At 50.3% G+C, this 26,810-nt stretch overlaps 1 protein-coding gene across 2 annotated transcripts in view; it reads right to left on the reverse strand.

The window, feature by feature from the left end:
- LOC134550874 (epidermal growth factor receptor kinase substrate 8-like protein 2) overlaps positions 1-26,810 on the reverse strand; it is a 47,926-nt gene that overhangs the window by 2,367 nt on the left and 18,749 nt on the right. For both annotated transcript variants that reach the window (XM_063397775.1, XM_063397774.1), the window contains 18 exons: positions 25,828-25,883; positions 15,590-15,654; positions 12,264-12,425; positions 11,825-11,974; positions 11,621-11,700; positions 11,349-11,488; positions 10,744-10,823; positions 10,171-10,297; positions 9,741-9,829; positions 8,236-8,310; positions 7,423-7,571; positions 7,163-7,289; positions 5,877-5,992; positions 3,927-4,038; positions 3,060-3,167; positions 2,060-2,201; positions 741-924; positions 217-349 (listed from right to left, as the gene is read on the reverse strand). In XM_063397775.1, coding sequence (XP_063253845.1) covers positions 217-349; positions 741-924; positions 2,060-2,201; positions 3,060-3,167; positions 3,927-4,038; positions 5,877-5,992; positions 7,163-7,289; positions 7,423-7,571; positions 8,236-8,310; positions 9,741-9,829; positions 10,171-10,297; positions 10,744-10,823; positions 11,349-11,488; positions 11,621-11,700; positions 11,825-11,974; positions 12,264-12,425; positions 15,590-15,654; positions 25,828-25,883 — 2,095 coding nt within the window. The remainder of the gene's footprint in view (positions 1-216; positions 350-740; positions 925-2,059; positions 2,202-3,059; positions 3,168-3,926; positions 4,039-5,876; positions 5,993-7,162; positions 7,290-7,422; positions 7,572-8,235; positions 8,311-9,740; positions 9,830-10,170; positions 10,298-10,743; positions 10,824-11,348; positions 11,489-11,620; positions 11,701-11,824; positions 11,975-12,263; positions 12,426-15,589; positions 15,655-25,827; positions 25,884-26,810) is intronic.

Raw genomic sequence — 26,810 nt, forward strand, 5'->3', positions numbered from 1 at the left:
AAGCAGATTAATTAGTGGAAACGGGGATCTTATGGATTTGGGGCCTTTTTGCTTAAAATACACTTCAGAATTTTTACATGTGTTTTAATGCTTGTGCAGATTTGATTGTGCTTTTTTTTTCCCCAACTGTATTTCTTAAAATGCCTGTTTAACGAGCTGTCTGACACTGCTGGTACAGCCCCCCATTCCAGCAGGAATTATCCAGGAAAACCTTACCTCCAGCTGGTTTTTCTCCACCGTGATCTTGCTGTAGACTCTGTTTCCCTCATCACCACACACCTTCTTCAGCTCCTCTCTGTTGAGGGAGAAGAGCTGAGCTCCGGTGAGGATGCCCAGGTGTTCCACGGTCCTGGGGAGACACAGAGTGGGGGATGATGGCTGTGCTGCCCGTGGCCTCGTGCCAGAGGTGAGGAGTGGGAGATGGGAGGCCGGGAGCTGCACTGGGACCACATCACAGAGCCCTGGGGCTGTGCCAGGGTGGCAGCTGTGATTCCAGTGGCATTTCAGGCCGTGGGTTTAGTTCCTTAATTATTTTTCTCCAAGAAAACATTTCTAAGAGAGAAAGGGAGTGAGTCTGAGCTCTGAGCAGCCTGGTTATAGAGCCTGGGTTTAATAGGGCTGAAATCTGATCTGCAGCACAGGCTCTGTCAGTAAATCCCAGTGACTTGTCCCAGGGGAAGTGGTGCCAGCGGCCTCCCCTGCTCCTGCTCCAGGGAAGGAGGCAACAGAGCAAATCTTACTCTTTGCTGAATGACTTGGCCTCCAGCCAGGCTTTGACTTCTTCAGTGCTGGATTCAAAGGTGAGGGGCACAAAAACTTGCTGAGGCTTTTCCACTTTGAAATTCCTGTGGGGAGGCTGAATTTTGTTGTTTGTGATCTTCTTTAGCAGCTCGTCGTTCAGCTCATCCATTTGGTGAATAAGTTCTGTAGAAACAGGGAGAGAATGAAATCAAGTCTTCAGTCAAAAATCACATTAAATGTGTTTGTGGGGAAATTCTAAGGAAAATGGAGGTGTAGCTCAGCTCTTTTTTTTTTTTAAATTCAGCCCAGAAAAGTGGTTCCCATTTTCCTGTGCCCCTGTGTTGCCATTTATTTTCCTCCCATCACCCCTTGGCTGCTGCCTGATGTGGAAGGACAGATCTGTGAGTATCTACAGTTGGAGAGGGACTGAGAAAAATCTACAATTGGGATTGAGATCTTCTCAGTCCTCTCTGCTGCTTCCAGTCAGTAATTTGCTGATCCCGGAGCTCTGGGTTTTGCTCCACAGCGGAACAGAAGCAGCAGGAAGCACCAACTGGGAGTGAGCAACACTCTCATGATGAGATGAGCTGGAAGGTCCCTTCCAGCCCAGGCCATCCTGTGACTGTGTGAGAACTCCAGGGACACTTCCTCCAGTGCCACTTTCCCCATGAAACTCCTGAGGAGTGTGGAGAATAACTCAGTGTTAGGAACAGATTTGTGTCCTTGTATTGCGGGGCTTTCCATTGTCCCCAGAGGGCTCCTGCTTCCAGGGGTGGACAGAATGGGAGAAGGGGTGAGGTGAGCAGGGCCCCTGGCCTCTCTCCTCTCTGTGACCCCTGCAACATGTGCAGGGTGAGGGAGGGATGGGGATCTCCTGTTTGGCCGGGAATTCTGTGGAACCACATGAAGGAACCGGCCAGGCAGGCACTGTGTGTGTGACAGGATATGAGTGAAAGGAAGGGAGAGAAAGGGCCTGACCTGAGCTGTTCCTTAGACACAGCTCAATGTTTTGGAAGAGAAAGGAAACTCTCTCCTTGGGGGGGAGGAGGAGGAGGAGGGAGGTCAAGCTAGAGGAAGGAGGAATGGGGTGATCACTTATTGCCCTGCTCATCCCGGGCTGCCCGAGAGCCCAGAAGGTGTCACAAGCTCAAGGGCTGCTCTCTTGGCTCTTGTCCTATCTGGAATGGCCTCCAGACCTGGTGCTGCTCCATTTCTGACCACTGAAAGGTGCAGGGGAGCCCCTTGGGTAGGTCTGGTCCCCAGAGCACCCAAGCCCAGGGGACCCCAGCGTGGGACACAGAGTGGGACACACACGTACGTTCTTTGGCGTCCTGTGGAGAGTTGCGTGATAACATCTCACTGCCCCATTTATCTCCGGCGTAGCTGGCAGGCAGCTTGTGAGTTGGACTGGATGGGCCATAGCCCCTGGGGCTCAGGTCTCCTTTGTACCTCTGGTTAGACTGGATAGAAAGGAAAAAAAAAAAAAGAATTATTTTCTGCCATTTTTCATTTACTTGAACATTCCACCTCGTACCCATGGAGGGACAAACTGCCGTTGTCTTTGTGCTGATGTGGGGCTGGTGACATCTCAGGTGGAGCTGCATGGAGGAAGTTAATTTCTGGGAATGAAAAACCCACAGCAGTCTGAAGTTTGCACCAGGGAATTTCTAGACATGCCAAACATGTTCAATCCCACTGGATGGCAAAGCCTCACTGCTGCATAGCTGGGATGTGAAGTGTGACCACTGCCAAGGGCCTGGGGCAGACTGGGAAGTTTTTTGACATTTTGATTAAAGTAGCAGGGATTTATCCAGAAGCCTGCTGTGCCCCCTTAAGCTTTGTCCAAACTCTGCAATACCAAAATAAGGAAGTAATTCCATGCTTCCCTAGGGTGTTTAGAACACTCCAGCTCCACATTTCTGTAGTGCAAGTTGCAGTATTCACTTAATTCTCACTTATATGGCATTTCATCTGCCTCTACTTGAGTGACACGTTCCTGCTGCTGAACTGTACTGGGTGAGGGAAGTGTCCATCTTTAATTTAACCCTCAACAAAAATCTTGACATGGAAAAATACGGAAAACAGGAGGCTGCTGCGCAAATGGGAAGGATAGGCCTGATTTGGGAAGAAGGTCGTGGCAAAATGGGAGTTTTATCATAGGAGACTCAGGAATCTCCTGACTTTTTCTGCTTCTGAGGGTTCATCTTGACTTGTCCATAGCATCCTAAGAAATCCAAAGAGGTGTAATGACAAGATTATTCCCAGAGGCAGATTGTGCCCTGCAGCTGGTACCAGTCAGGTGCCACCTCCCTACAGACCTGTTCGAGCTCTTCCAGTTTCACCACATCCAGGATATTGTATGGAACGTAACCGGCCTGCCCACTCCGGTTCAGCAGCTTCCACCATTGCTTATTATCTTCCAACACCTGAGAGAGGGACAAAAATAAATCTGCTAGTGGGAACATGGGATCTCAGGCATATACAACCAGGATTTAGTGGGGATGGACCACCCAGAAGGTGAAGTTGCCAGAAGGACACCACTGAGCCAGGGGCTCTGATTAGCCCGAGGCTCTCAGATGCAGTCCAGGATTGAAATTTTTCCTGGATGGCATTAGAATTTATCATAAGGATGAACAGGAGAGCACCTCTGGGTGTTGAAGAACTCATAGTTGCTATGCAATGTCCCTGCTTCTCCAGTTCTTTTTTTTTTCCAATGACTGAGTTTGTTGTCTTTTTTATGTTAAAACAAATAAATAAATTTTTAAAAAGCTACGTTTTGCACAGAAACCTTTTCCCCAGCTCACAGATCAGTGTTAGCCCAAATCATGTCCCACATTCTCCAGCTGCAGGAAGAGAAAGGTTATGAAAAAGGTGTTTTTCAGAGAAAACAATTCCATGTGGAAGAAGAAGTGGTAATAAGGAACACAGACCCAGCAGGGGATGAGCAGGGCAGGACAGGGAGTTGTTCTTCTCCCTCCTCACTGTGGTTAAGATGGGATCGCTGTGCTTGAGCTGAGGAAGTGACACAGCACAGGCAGCCTGTTGCAGCTCTGGATTTGAGCAAAGCTCCGTGTCACTGCTCAGACACCACCAGGGAAAGCAGAGTTGGTGCTTCCTGGTATCCTGAGCTCTCTCCTGGCTCTGAAGGGGAAGGGACACACCTTTTCCCAGGAGTAGCCACATACCTCCAGGATTTCATCCTTCAGCACCGAGAGCTCGTTGGCGTTTCGCGCAGTGAAATCATAGCGGATTTTGGCAAATCTCCTGGGCACAGCCACTCCCGGGGCCTCAAAATTCCTGTAGAAGAGAAGAACTGGAGTTTTAGTGGAGGCCCATCCAATTACAAGGTGAAGAAAATCAGAATTAGAGAAGATAAATTATCCTAATTCTTTCCCGGTTCCATATTGCATCTCTACCACTTGATCTTCCTACCAGGACCAGCGATAGGGTGAATGAGAAAATTAAGTTATTTTACTGATATAATTGGATTTAAGGTATTTTGCTCTGGATTTGAACTCTTGTAGTAAAGTTTATAAATCTTTTAGATTAGAACAGAAAACCATGGAAGAACAGCCTGGCTTGAGGGTTTTTTCCCCAGAATAGAGGTTGCGACAGAAAAATGGATGGTCAGCTGAAAACTTGACTCAAATCCCTGCAAAGTGACATGGCAAATCACGGCAGAGGACTCATGTGGAATTTGGGAAAAGTTTGGTGGCACTCGGAGATATGACAGTTTCCAAGGTGTGAGCTCATGTAAACAAGGAAGCAGATGGAACCTCTAAACTCTGAAATGAAAGTACTTTGATGAAGGTTTTGTACCATGGAGTAACTGGTGATGGAAAATGAACATTGAGGCTATTAAAAGGTGGAAGAGCCATCTTTCCCTTGGGAAAAAACCTGAGGCAAATGGGTGGCCTGGTTGGTTCTGGGTTTGGAAGTGAACTTTCCAAGACTTCTGAAGAAAGGGGAGGCGTTTTTCCCCATTTTCTAGAAATCTGTCTCAGTAAGAAGAATTGTCTGAACCCGGCGCCCTGTCAGTTCCCTTGGGAAGAGGTAGGCAGGACTAGAATATATTTTTTTATTCAGTGGATTTGCCTTTGGTTGTGTCTCAAGCCAAGGGGGAGCCGCTGTCTTCAGTGAAACAAAGCTCCTTCCTCAGCTGAAATGTTTTCTAGCAGTGTTGGAAGCTTGGGCTGCTCTTCTCTGGCCCTGTGTTTCCAACAGGGCAAGGTTTGTGTGCTGTTCCCTAAGGGAAAATTCCTCTTGTAGGCAGCTTCTGTCTGTGCAGCCTGTGGTGGCTTTGGGATGAATGGAGAGATTCTCAACAGTGTCCAGAGGGGCCAGGAAGGGCCAGGAAGTGCTCCAAGGGCTGGAGCATTACACAGACAGGCTGGGAGAGCTGGGAATGTTCAACCTGGAGAAGAGAAAGCTCCTGGGAGCCCTTAGAGCCCTCTTCAGTACCTAAAGGGGCTCCAAGAGAGCTGGAGAGAGACTTTAGGGAAGAGCCTGGAGTGACAGGACAAGGGGGAATGGCCAGAGGGTGGGTTTAGATGGGATGCTGGGCAGAAATTCTTCCCTGTGAGGGTGGGAAGGCCCTGGCACAGGTTGCCCAGAGAAGCTGTGGCTGCCCCATCCCAGGAAGTGTTTAAGGCCGGGCTGGACAGAGCCTGGAGCAACCTGTGATAGCAGAAGGTGGCCCTGGCCATGGCAGGGGGTTGGAACTGGGTAATCTTGTAAGGTCCTGTCCCACCCAATCCATTCTGTAATTCCAGGATTCCAAAGTCTCTACACATATGGAAAGCCAAAGTGCAGTGCAGCATCTTTGGCACCTGATCCTTAAGGTCACGCTGGTGAACAAGACCTATGGATGGACTGATGAAGTCAGCCAATATTTTGGCTCCTGTGGTGGGAAACACCTGGGATTCCTTTCCTTGCAGAGCTGCTGGGGGTTAAACAGCAGACAGTGCTCATGGGAATAATCCCTCACCTGATCTTTATCTGCTCTTGGTGGTTATTAACAGTGGCAGGGAGCTGCCTCCAGGATGCCCAAACTTCCCAGTGTCACCATATGCGTCCATGTGTGTCCATGAGGTTCCAAGGTAGGAGCTGAAGCTATGGGGGTGCGGATCCATTACCTGTTTCCATGTGGAGTGACATTGTGTTTGAAGGCATCCCCAGCCTGTGTCTGCTCAGCTGTCTGGCCACGCTTGAGTGAGGAGTTCCGGTAAGGATATCCATTGGCTGAGGAGAGCTGGAAAGGCAGACGTGGAGTCAGTGTTACCAGGTCTCAGGGTTATTGTTTCCCTGAGATTCTCCTTGGGGTTGGTGTTCCCCAAGGTACTAAGGGTTCCCCCAAGGTTGCTGTTCCCTGGGAGTTCCCTCTGGGTTGCTGTTCCCAGAGGTAATAAGGTTTTCAGTCTTCTCTTTGCCCTAAGTGTTTCACACCAGAGGTAGAGACGACAAGCTGAGTCCGCCAGTGCACGTTTCCAAGGTTGTTTATTCTTCATTATCTCAGTCCTTTTTCAACTCTGCCAGGCACTTCCCTGGCAGGGTCCCTTATCTTAGTTCTGTCTCAGCTCTGCAGTGCATCCCCAGCAGAGCAGGACACGCGGCAGACTGGGCGGATCAGAGAGCCCCGCACCTTATGTACGGTACCCTTGACCCAACCACCGTCCAAAACGTGCTTTTTATTTACAAAATTTTACCAATGCCTACTACCTATGCTAACATGTCATTTCTACTCTAAACCAATCCTTGAGATCCAACTCAGCAGAAAATGGGGGACGAGAGCAAGAACAAGAAGCACAGGAGCCACTCCCCAATTCCTCCATCTTGCCTCTTCAACCCCATATACTGAGAATCCTAGATTCTACATTTACATTCTATGATAAACTAACTACTACTTATTTTGAATTCTCTCAGCTTGTGATTCTTCATACAATGTGGGCATTCACTCCCATGGACAGGGATCAGAGGCAATGTCCTCCTGGGCTCTGTGTGAGGCTGGTTGACCCCCTTGTACAGATCCCAGACCCCCCTGTCTGGTCTCCAAACCCTCCAGGGTGGCCAGAGGGATGTTCTAGACTCCAACAACCAGGAAAGGGGAAAGCTGATCGCAGAAAAGGAGAGGGATGGTGGGACATGAGTCATGGCCTGGCAGCTTTTGGTCAGGTTGTTCTTCAGGGAAGCCTGTGTCCCTGGAGTTCAGTGACACTGTAGGGTTCTGTTGCCTTGAATCAGGAGAGGCTCATTATTCCTGCCCTTTTCCAGCCTCATTTGCTTTCCATATTTAACTGGAGCAACCAGATCCAGCTGAGTTTTGAGCCAACTAGTTGCACATCACCACACACCCCTTAGCTCCATCTTTCTGGAAAAGAGGGAGGGAGAGGGAAGAGAGGATCCCCAGGGACACAGGACTAACCTCCTCTTGCAAGTGTCCAATGTCTATTTCCCAGGGAGCTCCACGGAAGATTTCTGTGGGTGGTTCCCAGCCGTTGCGGAATTTGGGGATGTAGGTGGGGATGTTGGCGTCTCGGGGCCACTCAGCTCTAGGACACAAAGTGGGAATGAGGTGACATTCACAAGGAAAGTGTCTTTGAGAGAATCCCCTGAAAGATGAAGCAGGACATCAGGGCATCCAAGTATCCCCTCTGCCTGGGGAGATGGCAGCTCTGCCCTCACCTGGATCTGGTCCATGTCTCCCCCAGGGAATCCCAGAGGTTTATCTCTTTGGGTGTCAGGTGTCCTCTCAGGAAATCGGTGGCATCTTTAGAAAGCAGTGGGCTGAGGACAGACCGGGCCAGCTCAGGGCCGCCACAACTGTTGATGATCTGGGTCACACACAAACCACACAAAGAGCAGAGAACTTGTAAGAAATGGTCAAAATGTCAAACGAGGGACACACAGAGGAGCAGGAATCAAAGACAAAGCTGATCCTTGGATCAGATCAGTTACCTCAAGGAACATCAACCTAAGTCTTTGAAGGAGACTGGACAGTTCAGGGGAACATGAGATATTTTCGATTGGAGTCAACGCAAGATCTGATCTACAAATGAGCTGTTGCTACAGGCAAGTGAAGTGTCACAAGCTGACACTTCAAAAAAAGGTAAGTATCTTGCCATTCCTGTGTCCTTTCTGGCTCCTTTTCCAAGTTGGGATTTCTGCCTCCAAGCATTTTCAGTGCTAATACTGAGCCATGTTTGCTTGAAGGTGAGACCAGACAGATGTCCAGTGGGAACCCCAGCTGACTGCCCCTTTTGTTTACTGAAATGCTTTATTGATTGGATGGAAAGATTCATATTTCCTGGGGTTCCTGTATTCAGGCTGCAACCTGGATTGGAGGCCAGGAACAACCAGCACCACTTCTGGAAGTTTCTGAGAAAGCTGTGGCCAGGCATAAGCAGTTTTCTAACCCTTCTGCACAATCTGTCTGCTTGTAAGTGTGAAATAGAAATAAAAGGGGAGTTCCCAGTGAGACCTGGGAATAAGATTTACCAGTTCCAGTGGCCCAAATAGGAAATGCACCAACTCCGAAGCGCTGGGGTTCTGGATGTGCTTCCTCAGTTTGGCCTGGAAAGAGAAACACAGTTCAACCCCAACCTGAGTGTGCCTTCTCTTTTCTGTCACGTGGGGGGAGTGTTGCTGGCTGGGGGAGTAGGAATCATTCATTTTACTTTGTGTCCAATCCCAATTACCAATTACTTTCAGGAGGAGTGGAATATCCTCTCTGTTAAATCAATGCCTTGGAAGGTAATTTGGACACACAAAACCTTGGCTTATTTTGAAAGTCCTAGTGAGGAAAGGCCAGGGTTGTGGTTGCTTCTGCCTATTGCAGGTTTGAGAATCCCACTAGTTCCATGAATGAAAACAACAGGATAGGTGTTTTGAAGGTCCCTTGGCAATTGCTGACAAGGGAAAGTCTCCACCAAGGTCTTGTCTGTGGTACCCGGAGCTGCCCTGGCCACTGAAAGGCTCAAAATGCAGTGATACTTGAGGTGAACTGTGGCAGAATGGAGGGATTAATTTAGTTAAGAACTGGGTTTCAGTAGCAGCTATCAGCGGAGCTCTGGTGAGAAACCTCTCCAGTTTGTGCCTCCATTCAGGCTCCTTCTCCTGTCCTGGCCTCCTGGCACTACTGCCATGGGAGACAGGGTCCTCACTCCTATCAAAATGCAAAGGCTTTGAAATGCTGGAGATTAAACATTAATGTGGAGTGGGAAGCGAGAAACAACTGCTGGCAGCAGGGTGGCCCAGGGTAGGGGCACTTCCCAGGGACTCAGCAGCCATGTGGTGAGGAACAAGGCAGGGCTCCACCACGGAGTCCCAGCTCTGCCCCACGCTCAACCCTGGGCTCTTGCCAGGAGATAAGCTGCTCCTGATCCTGATCAGGCACAAATTATCCGTATTTGCTTCTCAAGGAAAAGGCTGGAGCTTGGTGTCCTGCATTAAGGTTCTTTACAATCTCTGGGGTTTCTTTATTAATGACTGCCCAGCAAGGAGCTTGGAGGATGTGTTTGCTGGACAAGTTCGGTGACAACTGACAGAATTCCTGCTGCTTTGTTAGCCTCCTGGTCTCTCATGTTTCACTGCGCAGAGCTGGTAGCACTGGGAACATCTTTATTCTCTTGCTTTTCATCTCCTCCGCAAAACAGAGGGTCTGGCAGGGGAGAAAAAGAGGGGCCAGGAATATTGGGGCAATGGGGGATTTCAGTTACTGTCAAGCAGAGACTTCCCAGGCCTGCCTCTGAAAAGACCTGGGTGTTTCAACCCTCTGGCTGCTCTGTCCCATCCTGGACTTGATGCTTCTAGTTTTGGTTTAACAATTTGTCCCAGAAAACTTGCCCAAGCCTGACACAAAGTTTGTCCTGAGTTCTGAAGAACCTGGAATTCACACTGGTGTCCCTTGTCAGTATTTTCTGTTCAAGTTGTTCTCTAAACACTCACTGCTGGGATACATGGGGAAAAGTCCTGCGTGGGATGGAAACTCCTCTGTGTCTTACCAAGAGGTTAAAAGCCAGTTTGGTTTTCTGGAAGCAGTCGATGAACTCAGCCTCGCTCGGGGGTCTTGCTCGGAGGGTCAGCATTCCCTCTGAGAGGAGAAGGGGCAGAGAAGGACACGTTAGTGACAGCATCTCCTTTGGGACGGTTCCATCTACCTGCTGTGCAGAGGGCACAGCAGAAATGGGTGTTGAGACCATAACTACTGAAAATCAGGGGTTCAGGGAAAGGCAAACTCCCTCTGTGTGCTAGAGGCTCCATGTGCTGTACCAGAGGTGCTCACAGATAGCGGCACCTCCCGAGCTGCTGTGCCTGGATCCGTGGCTGTGCCACACCATCGATCCGGCCTTGCTGGGCCAGGAGCTGAGGTGTCCCCCTGCCTTCATCCATAACCCCCTGTGCTCCCCGTTTGTTCCAGCTGCTGCACTGCACCTGCTGGCCCTTTCTTCTTGTTCTTCTTCCCTTTCTTCCTTTGGTTGAGCTGTCGGAATGCCTCTGCAGCCTTCTGGAGCCGGGCAACAAACACTTCGATGTCATCCAGGGTGCAGTTCAGGATTTGCTGTGAGGACAGAAACCCAAGGGACCAACATGAAAGCGAGCTTGGGCTGCACATGACTGGGAGCCTGAATCCCGGGGCCTGCTGCATTTCCTGGGAGAATGCACACAAATGGGCAATCCGGGCATGAAATGCAACTCAATGCATCCCTTTGCAAGCACAGAGCTGCTGGGCCTGGCTGTGTGATGTCTACCAATGTGACAAGTGACCCCTGCTAATGGACGGCTGGAAAACAACCCAAGTGGGATGGGGAGGGGCAGAGCTGCCTCAGGTCAGAGGACATTGTCACTGAGGCGGTGATGAAGACTTGCTTTTGGACACATCTTTAGCATAGCAAGTATCAATTGGAAAAATGCCCAGATGATGCATTAAATGTCTGCTCGTGGAGGAGCCCCTTGCTCCCTGCCTCTGCTCCTGTCTGTGGACTGTGCAGTGTCCCTGTCACCCACCGTTTCCTTTTCAATCTTCTGTGCTAACATGGCGCGGGATTCCTCGTGGTCATGAGAGCCAGAGCTTCGCCGTTCATAGTCTGCCAACAAAGGAGAGAAAAATATATTCACCATCAGAGGTTGGAAATAGGCTTCACGAAAGGCAGGGATCCATAGGATGGTAGCTCCCAGCTTGGGTGTTGGTTCTGGGTTGTGAGGATACCTCAGGAATAATGTTTGTAATAGGTGCTAAATCCCAATCATCCTGCAAAAATCCCAACCCTGAGGCACCTCCCGGCTTCCAGAAGCCACATGCCCAGTGTGGGGGGGATATTCCAGCGGGAACAATCGCTGGGGTGGCTTCTTGTGCAAAGCAAATGGTGGCAGGTCAGGACAGGGGCTTGGAAATGGCAGCACAGCGAGATCTGCTGTGTGGGAGAACTGGGGAGGCAGTCTGGGCAAAAGGACTTTTGACCATGCCGGAGTCCAAGGAGTTTCTATTTGTTGAGCAGAAGATGCCCAGTGGGTACGACATTTTTTTCACCACAGACCACTTCAGGAAGGTTGGCTGTCTGGGTTAATTAGTCTCCCATCCCCAGGAAAGGGTTCCTGAGTGCTCCCTGTACCTGGATCATGCTGGGAAGGAGGTGCCACCCTGTTCCTGTTCATTGCTGAGCCTCGCATGTCATGCTGGATCGGGATGGGAGCCGGTCCTTGAGGTGGGGGGAGGATGGATTGTCTCTGCTTGATCTTTTCCTGGTTTGCCCTACAAGTAAAATGTCACAGAACAACCCTGTCACTGGCTGCAGATCCCGTTTCCAAGAGACTGGAGTGTGACTAAACCACTGGAAACAGGGGTTTATTCTTGTTGCTCCCAGCTGTATCCCACAGCACTTACTTGAGAGTCTGTGGCCGTATCTTCTTCCCGTGCTTGTGGTCTGCCAGGGCACTTTCTATGTCCTCATGAACCATTTCCGCCTCAAGGATAAAACAGGGATGTTTATAAGGGCTTGGCGTTAGGAAGGATTGGAGGAAGGGGGAAAGGGCAGACAGCAACAAGTGTTATGTTCTGTTTCACACCAAGCAGCAGGGCTCTGCTCACCTCCACCTCGTCACAGTTGAAGAAGTGGATGTCAGGTTTGTGCTGCTCAGAATCCTGACACACCAGCAGGAGGATGGAGGAATAGCGCATCTGATTGAGCACTGTCTGGCAGTGTTGCACTGTCGGCAGGGGGAAGTCCTCCAGCTCCTCCTGCAAGAGAAGGGGGGAGGTGTCAGGCAATGGGGAGCTATTAAACTGAGGGGGAATGGTCCTGTGCAGCAATTCATGAGATCCCTGGGCGGGATGTTCCTTAGTTTGTCATTGCTAAAACCATCCTGTTCCCACGCTGGAGGGCTGACTCTAATCCAGGAGAGGATTTTGGTAGTGATTCACCTTTGTTTGTGTTCCTTAGAACTTGCCCTCTCCCAGGCAGAGTGGAAAGGGCACTCACTGCACCCCACACTTGAGTCTGGGGTCAGTCCCACAGGGCTCCAGGTACCTGTGTCTCACAGTCCAGCAGCCGGATGGACTTGTCATTCACTTGCAGCAGCATCTCCTGTGTCCAGATCTTCTCTTTGGAGTTGAGCAGGATGAGTTTCCGGATTGCGTCATCCACTGTCGTGATGGACTCGCTCTTGTCCATGATGAAGGTGGCCAAGTGCTGAAGTTGGAGAGAGAAAGGAGATAAAAAGAGGTGGAAAATGTTTGTTGGGGTGTGTAAATTGGTGATGAAAGCATCTCTAGAGGCTTCAATTACTGTTTGTAGTTTCTCAGAGCTCAGGCATGAAGGCGTTGCTGCACAAAACTGTTTTGGTTGTTGGTACCAGCCTGTGGTACCAACATGGCAGTGAAAGATTTGAGTTTCATAATGGATTTTCATAACCAGTTTCACCACTTGCATATTAGTCTAATCAATTCCAGCAGCTCTGGAATTCAATGCTTCACACACGCGTTACTCCCCAGGCCCCTCTGAACCTGGCTCAGAAGTAGAACTATGGTAGTCAAACTAATGCTTTGCTTGCCACACTATAAAAGCATTTGTGTTTTGCTTGTCTTGTGTTTGTCTGCTGGCAGAGGGGACTGCAAGGCAGGAAAAACTGGGCCTCAGAGCAGCCAAGCTGTTTGCCCAGCTGTTGTCCCTGGGGCAGAGACAGCACAGCCAGGCTACACGTTCAGGTGATAGCAGGGAAGGAAAAAAACCTCAGGCAGGAAAAGATGGTTCTGTTTCACCTTGTTCTTTTGTTGCCCAGCTGTGTTCTTGGTGAGAAGGGAAGAACAACGTGCCTGACTGTCAAAAAGCAGCTGAAGCTTTTCCCTGTCTTTACCAACTTTCTCCAGCAGAGAAAAGCTGGAGGGTTTTGGGTGGATAAGTTACAGGCCTGCCCAAGGTATCTATGCAGTCCAAGGGCCTGCAACCCTTGGAGGCTTATTGGGCCAAATCCCAGCTTTTTGTCTTGTCCCTGGAATATCGAAGGCCCATCCACCAGCATGACCCTCTCATCCTTGCTTCCTTGCCCATTTCAGCAGCAGTGGCTAAGCTGGAGAGCCAAGAGCAGATTAACCCCTTGGGCAGGGACACCCAGGTGCTGCAGGCAGAGCTGCCGTGGGGGGACACGGATAGCAGTGGGGCTACCCCAGAAATGGCCCTGCCAAGCATTCAGAGTTTGTGGGGAAGGAGCAGTGACATGCCTGCTTCCCTTTGATGCACACATCCTATAGTCTGGTTTCAAAGAAAGAGCTGGAAAATGGGGGGTGTTTTAAAGCAAGTCCTAAATTGATGGGAAATTTGTAGTAATGGGATGAGTTTTGCCTGGCTTTCCTCCCTTTGATCCCGTATCTTTCTGCTTTCTCCTAGTGATCAGACATAACATTTTAGGGATCAAGTAGCTTCTTTCTGAAGCTACTTGAGTGCTTGAGCGCTGATGCCCTCATGAGCTGATTCAGTAACCCAGTGGGTTGTGTCCACAGTTGACACATGCATCAATGGGCCATGGAGGAGGAGGAGAGAGTTGTCACGAAAGAATACTTTTATCCATGTAAAAACCTAGGTGAATGCAAAGTTGGAAGCAGATTAAGAGGCAGCAAAAGCTGATGCTGCTCCAGCATGTCCTGCTGTGGATGTCTGACACACACCAGGTGGACCCGAGAGGGATGTGTGTACTCGGAGCACAGAGCCTTGGATGGCTGTGAGGAAGCACAGGCAAGAGCTGCTGTTGCACTTGGCTCCACACAAGATGGATGCAGGGAAAGGCTCAGACTTACAGCACTGGTAGACTTGACTGGCAGCAAGTCTTTAAACATGCTCTTGGGCATTAGGGGTGGATAGGGTTTGTGGTGACCCATTTGCTGTTAGATGATTCCCAAAGGCTGGAGGAAGGAGCAGAGAAGAGGACAATGCAAGGCCCATTCTTGTGTTCATCAAGCAAAGGTATGGGGTGAGGCACTGTCCAAATAGAACTGGCAGGTGTGTGAGCTGAAAGCTGAGATTAGCAAAGCAATCACGAATGAAAAACATGGTGGGTGTATATTACTGTAATTGTAAAATAGTGCATGGGAACGTATTTGCCAAGTCAGTTTTATCTGTGCAGAGGTGACAAGCCCTCTTCTTTCAGAGGAGTGAGGAGAATGGGTTTACTCAAGATGACAGGCATTTTTATCTCTTCTATTATTTTATCCGCCACCTTTACAAGCTTCATAAATTCCTTTGCTGTTTACTGTTCAGTTATGGAGGGGAACCTACTTGTCTGACTCAACCATTAGAATATTTTTCTGCTTTCCTTTTTCTGTGGATTTGGGTGGATTGAGAGGGAGAAGCTTGCTGCTGTCTTTGTTTTATTCCTTAAAACTTAAAACAGCTTTTACTAGACTGGGCAATGATTCCATCCATCATTAAATTTTGATTAGATTACTTCAAAGGATGTAAAATGCCTCCTGTTAGGAAACCTCATTCTATCTCACTGCCTGCCACTGCAATCCTGTTTGCCTTGGTCAAAGTTCAGGGGAGAGACTCACAAACGGGTGGCTTATGGCATAATTAATGAAGAATTCATTTACTTGTGACCGTTTAAAGTCCCTTCTCTGCATCCATGAGTTACTTCTGAGCCACTGAGTTGGTTTCTCCGATGGAAACCAGGACCTCTTTCAAACAGGCACTTTACAAGTCTAAATGGAGGCTTTTAAAGGGCCCCATCTCCTAAATATGCACCTCAGGAAGTGTTCTGTCTCGCCTGGCTCAGTTCTCAGTGATGAATGGCTTCACCTCCTCCACAGAGTCCTGCACCACCCAGTTGTGTTACAGAAATCAGTGAGTTCAGGACGGCCAGGCTGGCTTCTCTTTTTGGGGTGTGTGTCTGTGGCAGTAGTGGGAGATAGATTAGGCTTACTGCCTGTCTTGTGTGAAGGGGTTTGTGTTACCTGAGGGGACACAGCAGCTGAGGAGAGCTGAAAGCCGATAGTCCATTTGGTCCCGTTGCTTGGAAAGCTGAGTTCTGGTAACCACCATAGGAACTCTGCTTTTAACCTGTCTGTGCTGATCACAAAGGTTTGAAGCACAGGGTGACAGGAGGGACATTTCCTGCTCTCCTTCAGACACAGAGGAGGGAGCAGACAAGAGCTTCTCCATTTCCTCTTTACTTGTACAGAATTCCCCTTGTTTATTTAATCTTTTCCCCCACCCCCCATTCTCCTTTACTCAATGACTTCAGATTTTAATGGTGAGGAGGTTCCCAACTCCCCCCTGGCCTCCTAAAGGTCCAGGACACAGGAAACACATTGCACTACGGACACCTACCACTGCCTCTCAGCCCCTTAGCAGTGTGTGCTCACCTGGACGTGGTACTGGGAAGTCTCGTGCATAATGATGTTGGAGTTGGAGTATTTTTTCCTTTGTTCTGTAAGAAACAAGAAAAGAAGCATTGGTTGTTTTCCTTTGGAACTGAGAACTGCGACTCTGAGTCTTTCTCGCAGTCCCTGAGCTTCCAGCTCAGGCTCCGCGGGTGTTGCCAGCAGGTGTCTCTCCAGAACAAGCATTGCCTTTCCTTGAGCTTTGCCTTGGGGATTTCACCTTTCTCCTTGGCCAGCCAAGAGCTTTTAAATCGAGCTCCTCTTGGTGCACTGGGCTGAGCACAACCCCGCCCACGGCTTGGGGAGCATACTGAGATATCCCAGCGATAAGGATCATTAAAAGATGCCGCTGCTCTTCTTTGCAGCCTCGCAAGGATGGGTAGAACCTAATTCAAGCCGATTTCTAAAGCTTTTTAACACTTATCCTAACACTCTTTAGGCTGTGCCATCAGCTTGGCAGGACACACGAGTACTTCACACCATCTAGCTCTGCTCCCGTGGCTGAAAACACAATCGTGTTTTGCCTCCGTGCAGGATTGCTTACAGCCCTGGAGGGGTGGCTGTTCCCCAGTGGAAATGATTTATTGATTTATTGGTGGGAATATTGGCAGAGGCATTAATGGAGACTGCAGGGCTCTGAGCCCGTGTCTCATACACCGCCAGCAGCAGCTCAGAGGTGGAGTGAGGAGGGTTCAGGGGAAAGACCTCACACACCCAGCCCAGCTCCCTGCTCAGCCATTCCAGAGTGACCTTGAATAAACAAATTAACATTGCAGCGCAGCCCCTTCCCACCTCAGGCTGGCAGGAAAGGCTCAGTGGCACTTTCTGGCTGCTGGGGGCTTTAATTGCAGTCTGTCCTACTTGAAATGTGGGGCAAGGTCTGGGGTAGGGCACAGGCAGTGCATCCCACAGGGATTCAAGGCTGATGTGAGGCACTTTTTTCCTCTCAGTAACCTCAATTTCCTCCCTGAGCATTCCTCATGTAAATAGATGACACTGATGGAAATGAGAACACCACATTCGTGTGGGATGGAGACAGATTTGAGTTTTAAGACATCCCATCCCCTCCTTTCCCAAAGGGAGTGGAAAGGGCTGAAGTGGGTGGTCTGGAAAGAAAGGGAGTTTACATTCGGACAGGCAAATGTCCCCAGCCCTGAGAGGAAGGGTGCGGAGCTGTGCTGGGAACTGGTAGTCCCTGAGGGAGGGAAGGAATACCGGGGGAATGAGGTTTCCAGTGGGAGGCTAGCACAGGTCTGTGTTCCTGGTAGGAAAACAGCCTATGGAGCCGTAGCAGTGGTCAGGGCAGCATCTGGTTGCCCTCAGACTCTCTGGGATCCCTTCCAACACCTTTTCCCCTTCCTCCAAGCTCAAAGAAGCTGCACATTTCGCAGTCAGGGGAGATCTCAGTACGCACTGCTGAGAAAATGCTCAGAGAAGGCATTGGAAGTTTTGGGGGCTGGCCAAAACCTCAGAACTCTGCATAGCCCAGCTTCCCATCACCTGCATCAGTGAGTGCACGAGAGCAGAGGCTTCTTTAGCCCTTTGCAGCCTTGTTCAGACAGCAGCAAGCCCTGGGACAGGGAGAAATGCAGATGTTTCCCCTCCCTCTGTTGATTTTTCCCTGGGGGAATTTCTGCATTACCTCCATGAGTCACAAACTAGAACAAAGTGCCTCTATTTTGTCTCCCAGTGTCCTTCAGGTGATGTCCCAGAAGCTGCCCAGAGCAAGAAATTGAGTGTTTCTGCATGTTCTCCTGAAATCCCTTCAGCCTCCTTGGCTTCTACCTGGCCCCCACACCCATGGAAACTTTTATTTTTGTGTTTCCTGCTGGCATCCACAAATAAGACCATGAGGTCTAGAACCAGCCAGACTTTCCAGACAGCGAGGTGCCAAAACACCAATATCTCCTTCTTTCCTAGCACTTAGTTTTGATTTAAACACAGGAAGAATTGAAGATCCAGGTTGCAGATCATGAAAGAGTGAGGTTTGGGCCACATCTCTCCAAGGAGTGTGGGTGCTTTGACAAAAACTAGTGTTTTTTGGTTTATTTACTCAAAACAATGTAGTGAAACATTGCCAGGCTTTCCAAGATGCATCATTATTTGTCTTTGATTAAATCTGACTGGTTGAGCTGGGCTGATCCCAAAATGCTTTTAGGAAGAAGTCCTTCCCTGTGAGGGTACTGAGGCCCTGGCACAGGTTGCCCAGAGAAGCTGTGGCTGCCCCACCCCTGGAAGTGTCCAAGGCCAGGCTGGACCGGACTTGGAGCAACCTGGGACAGTGGCAGCTGTCCCTGTCCATGGCAGGGGATGGAATGAGATAGGCTTTAAGGTCCTTTCCAACCCAAATCATTCAGGCATTCTGTGAATGATGCCTCTAGCAAAATCTGTGGCTGTTTGACTCCTCGATCAAGGGGAGTCCTTCCCCTTGCCCAGGTGAACTCCCTTGGCCAGCCATTCCTCAGAAGGCAGGTCAGCTGTCCTGCCTGGCTCCACCCTGCCCTTCTGCACAGCCTAGTCCCTGACCTGCTGAATTTTGTATGAGTGCATGCTGGCCCGTTAGAAGCAGCAGCAGCTCATTTCCTCCTGCTTCATCTGACACCTCACACCAGGACACTTGGCATTCCTACAGTGTCCTGCAACAGGACCTGGGCACCTTCAGGTGTTATCCGACCCCTAACCTGGCCCCAGGATGTGGAGAATTTGCATAATCCCCATGTGATAAATGAGCATTGCAGGAATATAGTGATGATTTCCCCAAATTAGCTCAGACACCCATCTGCACCTTTGTTTAGCTCCTGCTGTGACCTTCAGAGTCTGTGGCGGTGGAGGACTTTGGATATAACACAGGCAAAGGGCAGGGAGAGCTCCAGGGTTGTGGCACTGGTTCAGCAAACATCCAGAGGTGATAAAGCTGGCATGAGCCCACAGTGGCCACCACTGTCTTCTTTTTTTCCTTTTTGTTTGCCAAGAGAGCCAAAGAGATGGGAGAACAATACAGCTTTGTCCTGTCCTTTTTGTGTCTGGCAAGGAAACAACCCAGCTCGTAGCATGGGTGTCCTGGCAGGTGCTGGTGGGGTCCCCTGAGGCCTGAGGAGCAGTTGTGCTGATCCCAGACATTTGCTGAATGTATGAGATGGGGAATCCAGAAAGCTTTGAGTGCCTTGAGCATGGATAACACGTGTGACATGCACACCCACTGGTAAATTGTCTCATCTCTTGCCTCTCAGGATCTGGCCCAGTGATCCCTAAGACAATCCTTTGAGAGGAAAAAAAAACTATAAATGGTTCTTTAACGGAATTCACTTCAGTTCTCTCCTAACCAGGCAGCTTTAATCTTGCTTCACACCCAGAGGAGTGAGGAAAATGGCAACAAATGTTATCTACCACTGGTATCTTACAAATAAACAGTGCTGTGGGAGTGGTGTTTCCCACTGGCACCAGTGAGGAAATGGGAAGAGCTGAGACCACTGCAGAGGTAAAAAGTGGTACCTGAGGGCTCAAAACAGTGCTGGGCTGAAATCCCAGTAATGATACTAAAATCTTGGCTGTCATGGAAAGAATCCTATTCAGCTTTATGTTAAGGAGTGGAAAGGGTGAAAGAGAGTAATAAATGAGGAAAAAAAAGCAGGGTCCATACACATCCTGGAGGGCTGGGGTTATCAGCTTGGTCCGGGAAGCCAAAGCACATCTTTAGTGCCAAGTTCCCTCCCCATTTCCATGCAAAACCTTATTTAGCAGGGAGCAGGGACGTGGCTGTAAACGCACCGTTCAGTGAGCACAGGGGCTCAGCTAGCGGGATAAAGTGCCGTGGGAGCAGCTTACAGCTGGGATAATTGGTTAAGGGAATGCTGAGCAGTGCCAAGGAGGGCAGGAGCAGGCTTGTCTTTCGCCATGCACAGCCTCTGTCAAGCCAGAGGGGCACAGCACCCCCAGTACAAACTGCCCCTGCCTCCCCTCCAGGCACATCCTTCTCTGATTAATTAGTTTTACCACACAGGATCCTACCTGATCCTCCCTGTCCCTCTCCACATTTGTTTACAGCTGTTGCTTGGCAGAAGGCACAGCAGAAGACCGGGGGATGTACGGACAAGTACGGAGCAAGCTGTGAGGAATGAGAGGTATTGGATTTGTTTTCCTTGCCAGTGCCATACCAAGGACCTCTCCTCCATTCCCTGAATCACACTGCCAACCTCCCTGGCCTCCACCTCCATTACAGCAGCCTAAGGGAAGTCCTGGCAGTTCCTTCTGGAGATTGGCAGTTCCTTATATAATCTTTACGTTATCTGTACATTATCTAGCAGTGCACACGCTGTTTGTAGGAATCTGCCAGCGTAGCATGAGCTGCTCTGTGCCAAACGGCAGGTCAGGACCAGCCTGCTGAGGAGAAATGGGGCAGCAAACGCTCTGTGTGCTCGTGGCAGCCACAGAAACCTGCTAGGCTGGCTTACAGAGCAGCAGTTTGGAATAACCTCCATTCCAGGATCCCAGCGTGGGGCCTGATGTGGCAGCTGAACACAGCATCTGCCAGGTTCCTGCTTCCTCGCCAGGCAGGAGGATGGGATGCTCCAGGTCACCCAGGGTTAGTCAAGGATCTGATTTTAGGCCTTGCACTGACCTGCTGTGCCTGAGCTCCCGACAGGGAGAATCTGCAGGTCCTGCCTTGCTCCTTCCCTGTTCTCTATGGCCAGCACAGAGAGAGCTCCATTTTGGGATATCTTTGCAGTTGAGGGAGCACCGAGCTCGCTGGGTTTGCTGTTAGACCCACGGTACTTGCTGAACTGCTGGAGCTGGTCTGTACCGGCGCCTGGGGCACTGGGATTGTCTGCCTGGTCAGCTCTCACTCATGGCTGTGTGTGTAGGTGGATCTGGAAGCTCAGGGAGTGAATGAACAGCTCTCATTGAGGTGTGAATGGGCTGCAGGGAGCAGCGGCTCCGGGTTTCACAGGGCTGAATTCCTGCTCCGCACGCTTCACATTTGCCACAGCTCAGCCCCAAGTGCTCACATTCCTGATTTATTAGCTGAAGACACAACCCACTCTAGGAAAGCAAATAAAAACCTGGCACAGCTCCTGGGTTGTGCAAGGCCTGAGTACACGGAGGAACAGTGTGTGTTTTTGTTCAGAGTGTCTGGCGGCACGGTGTCCATCGAGCAGCTTGCAGCAGGATAATCAGGGCATTGAGGAGCTAGAGTTCACCACTAGAGGTATTCCCTTTTGCCTTTACAACCAGACCTGGAAGAAACCCGCCAAATGATTTTTCACCAAAAACCCCTAAGCAGTGTTTTCTCAACTTTCTATAGCTGGTAATGATATTTTTTGAATGTCAGAGCATAGTAAAATTGGGGGAATCCTGATTTAATTAATTCACTTTATTTGAGTTGTGAAAAAATTCATAATGAAAAGTTCCCCTTTTTTTGTTGTTGTTATTTTTATGAACTACCACAACTTTAGTTCCCAAGCTACTTGAGCATATCCAAAGCCCCATTTCCATTTAGGAAAAGGTTCCTCTGTGTGAGCTCTAAGCAGTTACTCTGTGCAAGAATAGAACTTGTGCTCAGCAGTTTCAAGGTGGCAAAGAAAAAGGGTTACTGGAGATGCTGAGCAGCATCAGAGGTGGGAGATCCCTCTCCACAGCATCCCTGTCACTAACTGCAACCCCAAACTCCTGGCCAGCAGTGTCTGCTCCTCCCAGTAGCTCCAGTCAGGGCTGAGCTGAGCCAATGTATTCCCTGTCTCACCCACCACTGGGGCTTGATCTGCAGGAACCAACAGGATTGTTGGCTTCCAGCTTTTCTCCCAGCCCTGTTTCCATGGTGTATGAATTGTCCAAGGTGTTGAATAAAAGAGTCACCCACACACGCAGTGTCAAAGGGGAGCAGGGTAAGCTGGAATCTTGGATGGGAAAGGGGATGTGAGGAAGGGAGCTGGAATGGCACCGAGGAAGCAGTGGGGAAAGACAAGGGAGTTATTCAGGGCTGGCAGCAGAGGGCATGAGGAATTAATGGCCTAGACAAGAAGGTTGGGTCTCTGCTGAACCTCAGGCTTTTTCTCTGGTATCATGAAACCTTTAAAGACATGACAGTGAGTGCCACTGTTCAGATGTTGCCCAAATCCCTGTGGACTTAGGCATGGACACAGTCCTCTTGACCCTGCAGTGTGGCTGAGCAGGCTTGGGTTGTCTGCTCCTGCCTGGGTTGTCTTTTGCAGACAATACCAGTGTGTGTTAAATCCTGCACAAATCCTCTCCCAAAGGTTGTAGGGAAGGAATGGTCCCTCCATGCTCCTGTCAATAACGATGTGACAGCCATGTGGCCTCCAGCTGGAATTGTGAAAAAGCTCATGGTTTGGGCAGGGCATGGGAGAGCCAGCAGCAGGGAATTCCAGCCTGGGCACTGTGCTCAGGGCTGGAGGGTCTCATCTCAGAGAGGTGAGATACAAGGCAGGTCTGTGGGGACCCCCAGCAGTTGGTTCATGACCATTAAATGCAATTTACTCATTCTCCACTGCTGTGTTCTGCTCAGCCAGCACTAAGCAGCTGCCTGTGGCTCAGGGGTGATGCTGGCACCAGTGGAGCCTCCCTGCCCGTGGCTCCCCAGGGAGATGATCCCTGTCCAGGGCCACACTGGGCAGGAAGTGGCTCTTCTCTTTGTGATAGTGCCTCGTGTCCTGTTACAGCGCCACAGCCTGGCTTGGGTTACGGCGCAGTGTCAAGTGATCGGCGTCAGCACTGCGCTTCTCCAGCCTAACTCATTGTTCCAAAACCCCTTTTGCAGTCCTGTGCCCTATCAGGTCTGGTTCTTTCCCAGAAATGAGTGCATTGAGGATGGATGGGCAGGCTGGAACCAGCTGGCCGGGTCTCACAGGCTTGGCGTGGGGGCTGGAAGGAGGCTGAGCACCACAGGACAGACAGCAGCCAAACAGAAATGAGCTGCTCCTCCCCACAGCCCTACATGGAATCACTGCAACCATCAAACTGCCCCAACTTCTCCTGCTACGCTGCCTAATCCATCAGGAGAAGCCAGCCAGTGCTGTTTGACAGCTCTGGAAGCAGCTGAAGGGAACACCTGCAGAAGCCCACCTGGAGGCACCTCAGAAAGGGGTGGCAGCAGCTTTCCTGCTGTGGGAAGAGCTGTGCAGAAATGCTTCCTGCCAGTCCTTCCCATGGGTTCTGCTGGAGCCTGGTTCCCCCCCCCACAGGCTTTCATCTGGGCTCGGAACAGACGCCCGTAAGCAGAGAAGCAGCCTAATTTATTTATGGTGTGCATTAACATTTATTCAGCTGGTGGCTGCGTGGGGAGAGAGGTGGCAACCTGAGAGGGGCCAGCCATTCCCTGCTGCCAGCCGAGGCAGGACCGCTCCCTGCAGCCACAGACCCCTCTGGAATGTGGAGCTGAACGAATGTGGTGCTGTTTTACTAAGGGGAGAGAAAAGAATGAGTGTCCTGCTCCTGTAAGAGCCAGGGAACTCCACTGAGGATGGCAAAGCAGCTGGAAAGCATATCAAACTCTGGTAGGGACAGAGCCAGGGGAAGGTATCTTGGGGCTTTAAGCTAGTTTCGTTGTAGAATTCCCTTTGGTCATCTCTCTGCATCCCTCTGTGCTCACCACAATGAAGAATACACAGTGGTAGGCAAGATATTTGGTGATGAAAGCAATTTCAGGAGGCCAAGTGTGACACCTGAGCCTTCCCCACCCATCAACAGCCGTGTAATGAGGCTGTGCCCTGTGAGGACCTTCACACTATGCCCTGGAGCCCCTCCAGACTGAACCTCCACCTTCACCATCTGGGTGCCTTCCTGTGCACAGCCTGAAGCTGCTGCTGTGCTCCAGCCTCACCACGACAGTTTTAAATATCTCTCTTCAGGGTCTCCCCTGAGGTGGGTTTAATATTCCCAGTAAGTCCCCATTGATACTGGGGACACCTTGGCCCTCAGGTAGCACTTGTGTACCCACAGTTGGCACCCCTGTCATGTTAGGCCAGTATTACTGTAGAAAAAGCATCTTTAGAAAGCTCAACCCAAGGCCTTGTTCACCTAGAAATAATATTTAGACACCTGTGTGCATTGGAGCCATCACAACCCAGCGAGCTTTAAATGAGTGGATGCCTGTGTGCTGGGAATTTGGGAGTCACTGTACTCGCTTCATGGAGGTCTGGCAGTGTACACAGGCTGAGGGTCGAGCCTGATTGCACTGGAGGAAAACGGAAATATGAAAAGTCTTGTCAGCTCCAAATGTCCCTCAGCAGTGTTGTAATCACATAATCAAGGCCAGCTCGGCTTGGTGTGATTTGTTTCATTATGAAACATAATTCCCCCTGGAATTTCAGTTCTTGCTTGCCCTCTACCCCCAAATGTGCCAACTCACAGCAGAAATTAATGCTGGGGGAGGGAGGATCCGAGTGGGAAAAGGACCAAGGCATTTAAATATTGGTTCACACGTGCTAAGTGTCCTTTTCTGAATTAGCGGGTGGGTTTCAAGTGCTGCCAAACAAAATCCCTCTGGGTGTGCTCATGCCAGGGGCTGGGCTGGCCAAGAGGCACTGATTTGTGCAGGGAATGCCTGCAGAGCTCATTCTGTGTTTCAGTAGTGGCAGAGAAACAGCAGGCAGCTGCTTTACTCCTCCTGAGGATTTGGCCCAGGGACATACAGTCCTCATTTTAGGTTTGCTGGAATTTGGTCAGAAAGGTCCCAACCCTGGTGAATTTGCTTTTGAGGTGTGTTCATACAAAAAAATGTAGAAGATGAAGTTCTGTGTTGCAAAGTGCTCATTTGAGCGCTGTGTTTGTTTTCAAGGCAGTCTGTCAGCCTTTCCCTGCACTGGCTTTTGTGGCACGGGACTGGGGGGTGCTCCCTATGCCATGGCACCTTTAGATCCCCCTCTGGAACTCTGATGGCTGGAGCCCCGGGCTGCCTGCACCCATGAGTGCCAGCCTGCAAATCTGCTTGGGTTTAATACTGTTGTGAGCTGGTTCATTTTTACACATCTCTGGCAACTGCAGCCCTCCTGCCCTGACAGGACGTGCCGCAGTGTCAGTGCACAGCCAAAGGAATGTGCACTGCCTTGGAGGCAGGAGGAGTTTGCACTAACAGCCCTGTGTGCCCCTAAAATTTCCACACCTCATCCTTTTGCTTCTTCATCGTGTGTCCTTCCATCTCCACAAGTGACTGACACAGTTCAAACCCCTGCTTGGCACCTGCCCACCCCACACCCCACATGTCACAAAGAGCCCAAATTTCTGCTCTGCCATTATCCTCATGTTTCATTTCTTGGAAGCTAATTGACATTAACAATGGCTTTGTTTAGCACTAAATACAGCCCCTGCCATCCCACTTATCTCCAGGTGGGGTTGGTCTCTCTGGACACTGCTCCAGGCCACTCCACATGGATAAACCTCCAGCCAAAACCCTTGGGAAAACAGAGTCACTTCCCAGGGACAAATCAACCACCTTGGCAGTTCATAGCTGCCAAGGACAATCTCTGATCAAACAGGAGATCTCCAAGGAAAAGCACACACAGCCTGTTCCTTCCCAATTAAAAATCAACCAGGTAAATCCACAGCTCTCAGGTGGGAGAGCTGGCAGGCTCGGACTCCCCAAAAGCTGCTTGTGTTACCCCAGACAACCTCCAACTTCTTACCCAGGAAATATCTGAGGGAGATGATTTCTCACATGATTTATGCTTGCTCTGCCCAGCCCAGAGGCCACATTTTCACCTGGGGTACTTTGATCTGCTGAGATCAGGAATAACTGTTATTGATACCTAAATATGCTCAACCCAAACAAGCTGCCCCTCGGACTGTGCACAAACACCCATCCTGCACATTCTCTGCTCTTCCAAAGAGCCAAAGGGCATGGAATTTTCATGGTTCACTGAGTAGTTAGAAGAGGATAATCATTAACTTGCTGAGGACAGTCTTTCTTTTGTGAGGCCCTTTATCAGGTGATCTTGCTAACAGACCTAGGGAGGATCTAGCTAGGGGAAGCAACGTTCTGTTCCCACAAAATCCACTGTCCCCAGCATGGGAGGTGTCGTGGGGGGTGTCGTCACAGATGTGAGGTGTGTTTTTGCTGCAAGGTCAGGCCAGCTTTTTGCATATGGAACTCTGGATTCACGTGGCTTTGCTTGAGTTCCAGCCTAAAGCTCCCAACATCCACATCCAGCTCTCCAGAGGTGTCTTTGCCATGGGAAACTTTGGATGTGTTTGCAGGCACGACTCACCATACAGGTCCTTTGCACTCAGCTTGGAGGCTCCCTCGGCTTTGCCCATGCTGCCACTGGAAAAGAAAGAAGGTGCAAATCAACCATCAGCTCCCAAATATTTTTAACACCAGTTTTCACACAGCAGCTCTGCAGTTGCCCAGAGGGACCAGCCCTTCCCTTCCTTCCAAAGCATTTCCTTGTGGGCCGTGCTGGCGGCTCCCTGTGCAACCCTACCCGTTACCCACACCACAGGCACATGTCACTGAAGCCAGTGCTGAAACAGGACACGGAGCAGCCCAGCCGGGCCTGTCCCCACTAGGGTTACCTTCACAGTGTCCCCTGGAAGGGCAGCACTGCAGAGGGGCTGCGTTAAGGACAGCGGCTCCCAGTGTGCTGCGAGTGGGGTTGTTACAGGGAAACCCCCTCCATGTTATCCCTGAGTCCACCTGAACCTGAGGCAGTGCAAGAGCCAAGGTGATGGTCCCTTCTCAATGGACGTGTTGGAGATGTATCCCTTGAGGGCAGGTGCTCGGATATAGAACATATCCCATGTGAGAATGTGGGAGGGTGGAATTGTGTGTAAACATTTGAGTTTTGGGGCATCAGGTCTCTAAACACCACATGTAGGGCCACCCCCTGTGCCGGGTCGTGGGTAGGAATGAGCATCCAGGAGATAACAGTGTTTTTTCTGGCAGAGGAGGATCCCAGCAGGATCTGAGGTGCTGTGGTCGGGCTGTCCTGCACAGAGCAGTGAGCCCATGCATGCCCAGGGGCTGCTTTGTGCTCTGTCCCTGTGTCCCCTGAGGGCAGGCAGTGGTTCAGGTGCTCATACCCGCTGCAGGAAGGAGGGAGAGAGCTGGTGGCTCTGGCTCCATTGGGAAGTTGCCATGGGCTGCTGTAGCCCGAGGCTGCAGGTGGAGAAGCTCCTGGTGTCCCTCTGCTCTCTCCACCTAATGTGCCATTATCAAACCACAGTGCACAGGACAGGTGATGTGTGAGGC

This window comes from Prinia subflava, chromosome 5 (assembly GCF_021018805.1).
Source record: "Prinia subflava isolate CZ2003 ecotype Zambia chromosome 5, Cam_Psub_1.2, whole genome shotgun sequence".
In the NCBI taxonomy this organism is placed as follows: domain Eukaryota; kingdom Metazoa; phylum Chordata; class Aves; order Passeriformes; family Cisticolidae; genus Prinia; species Prinia subflava.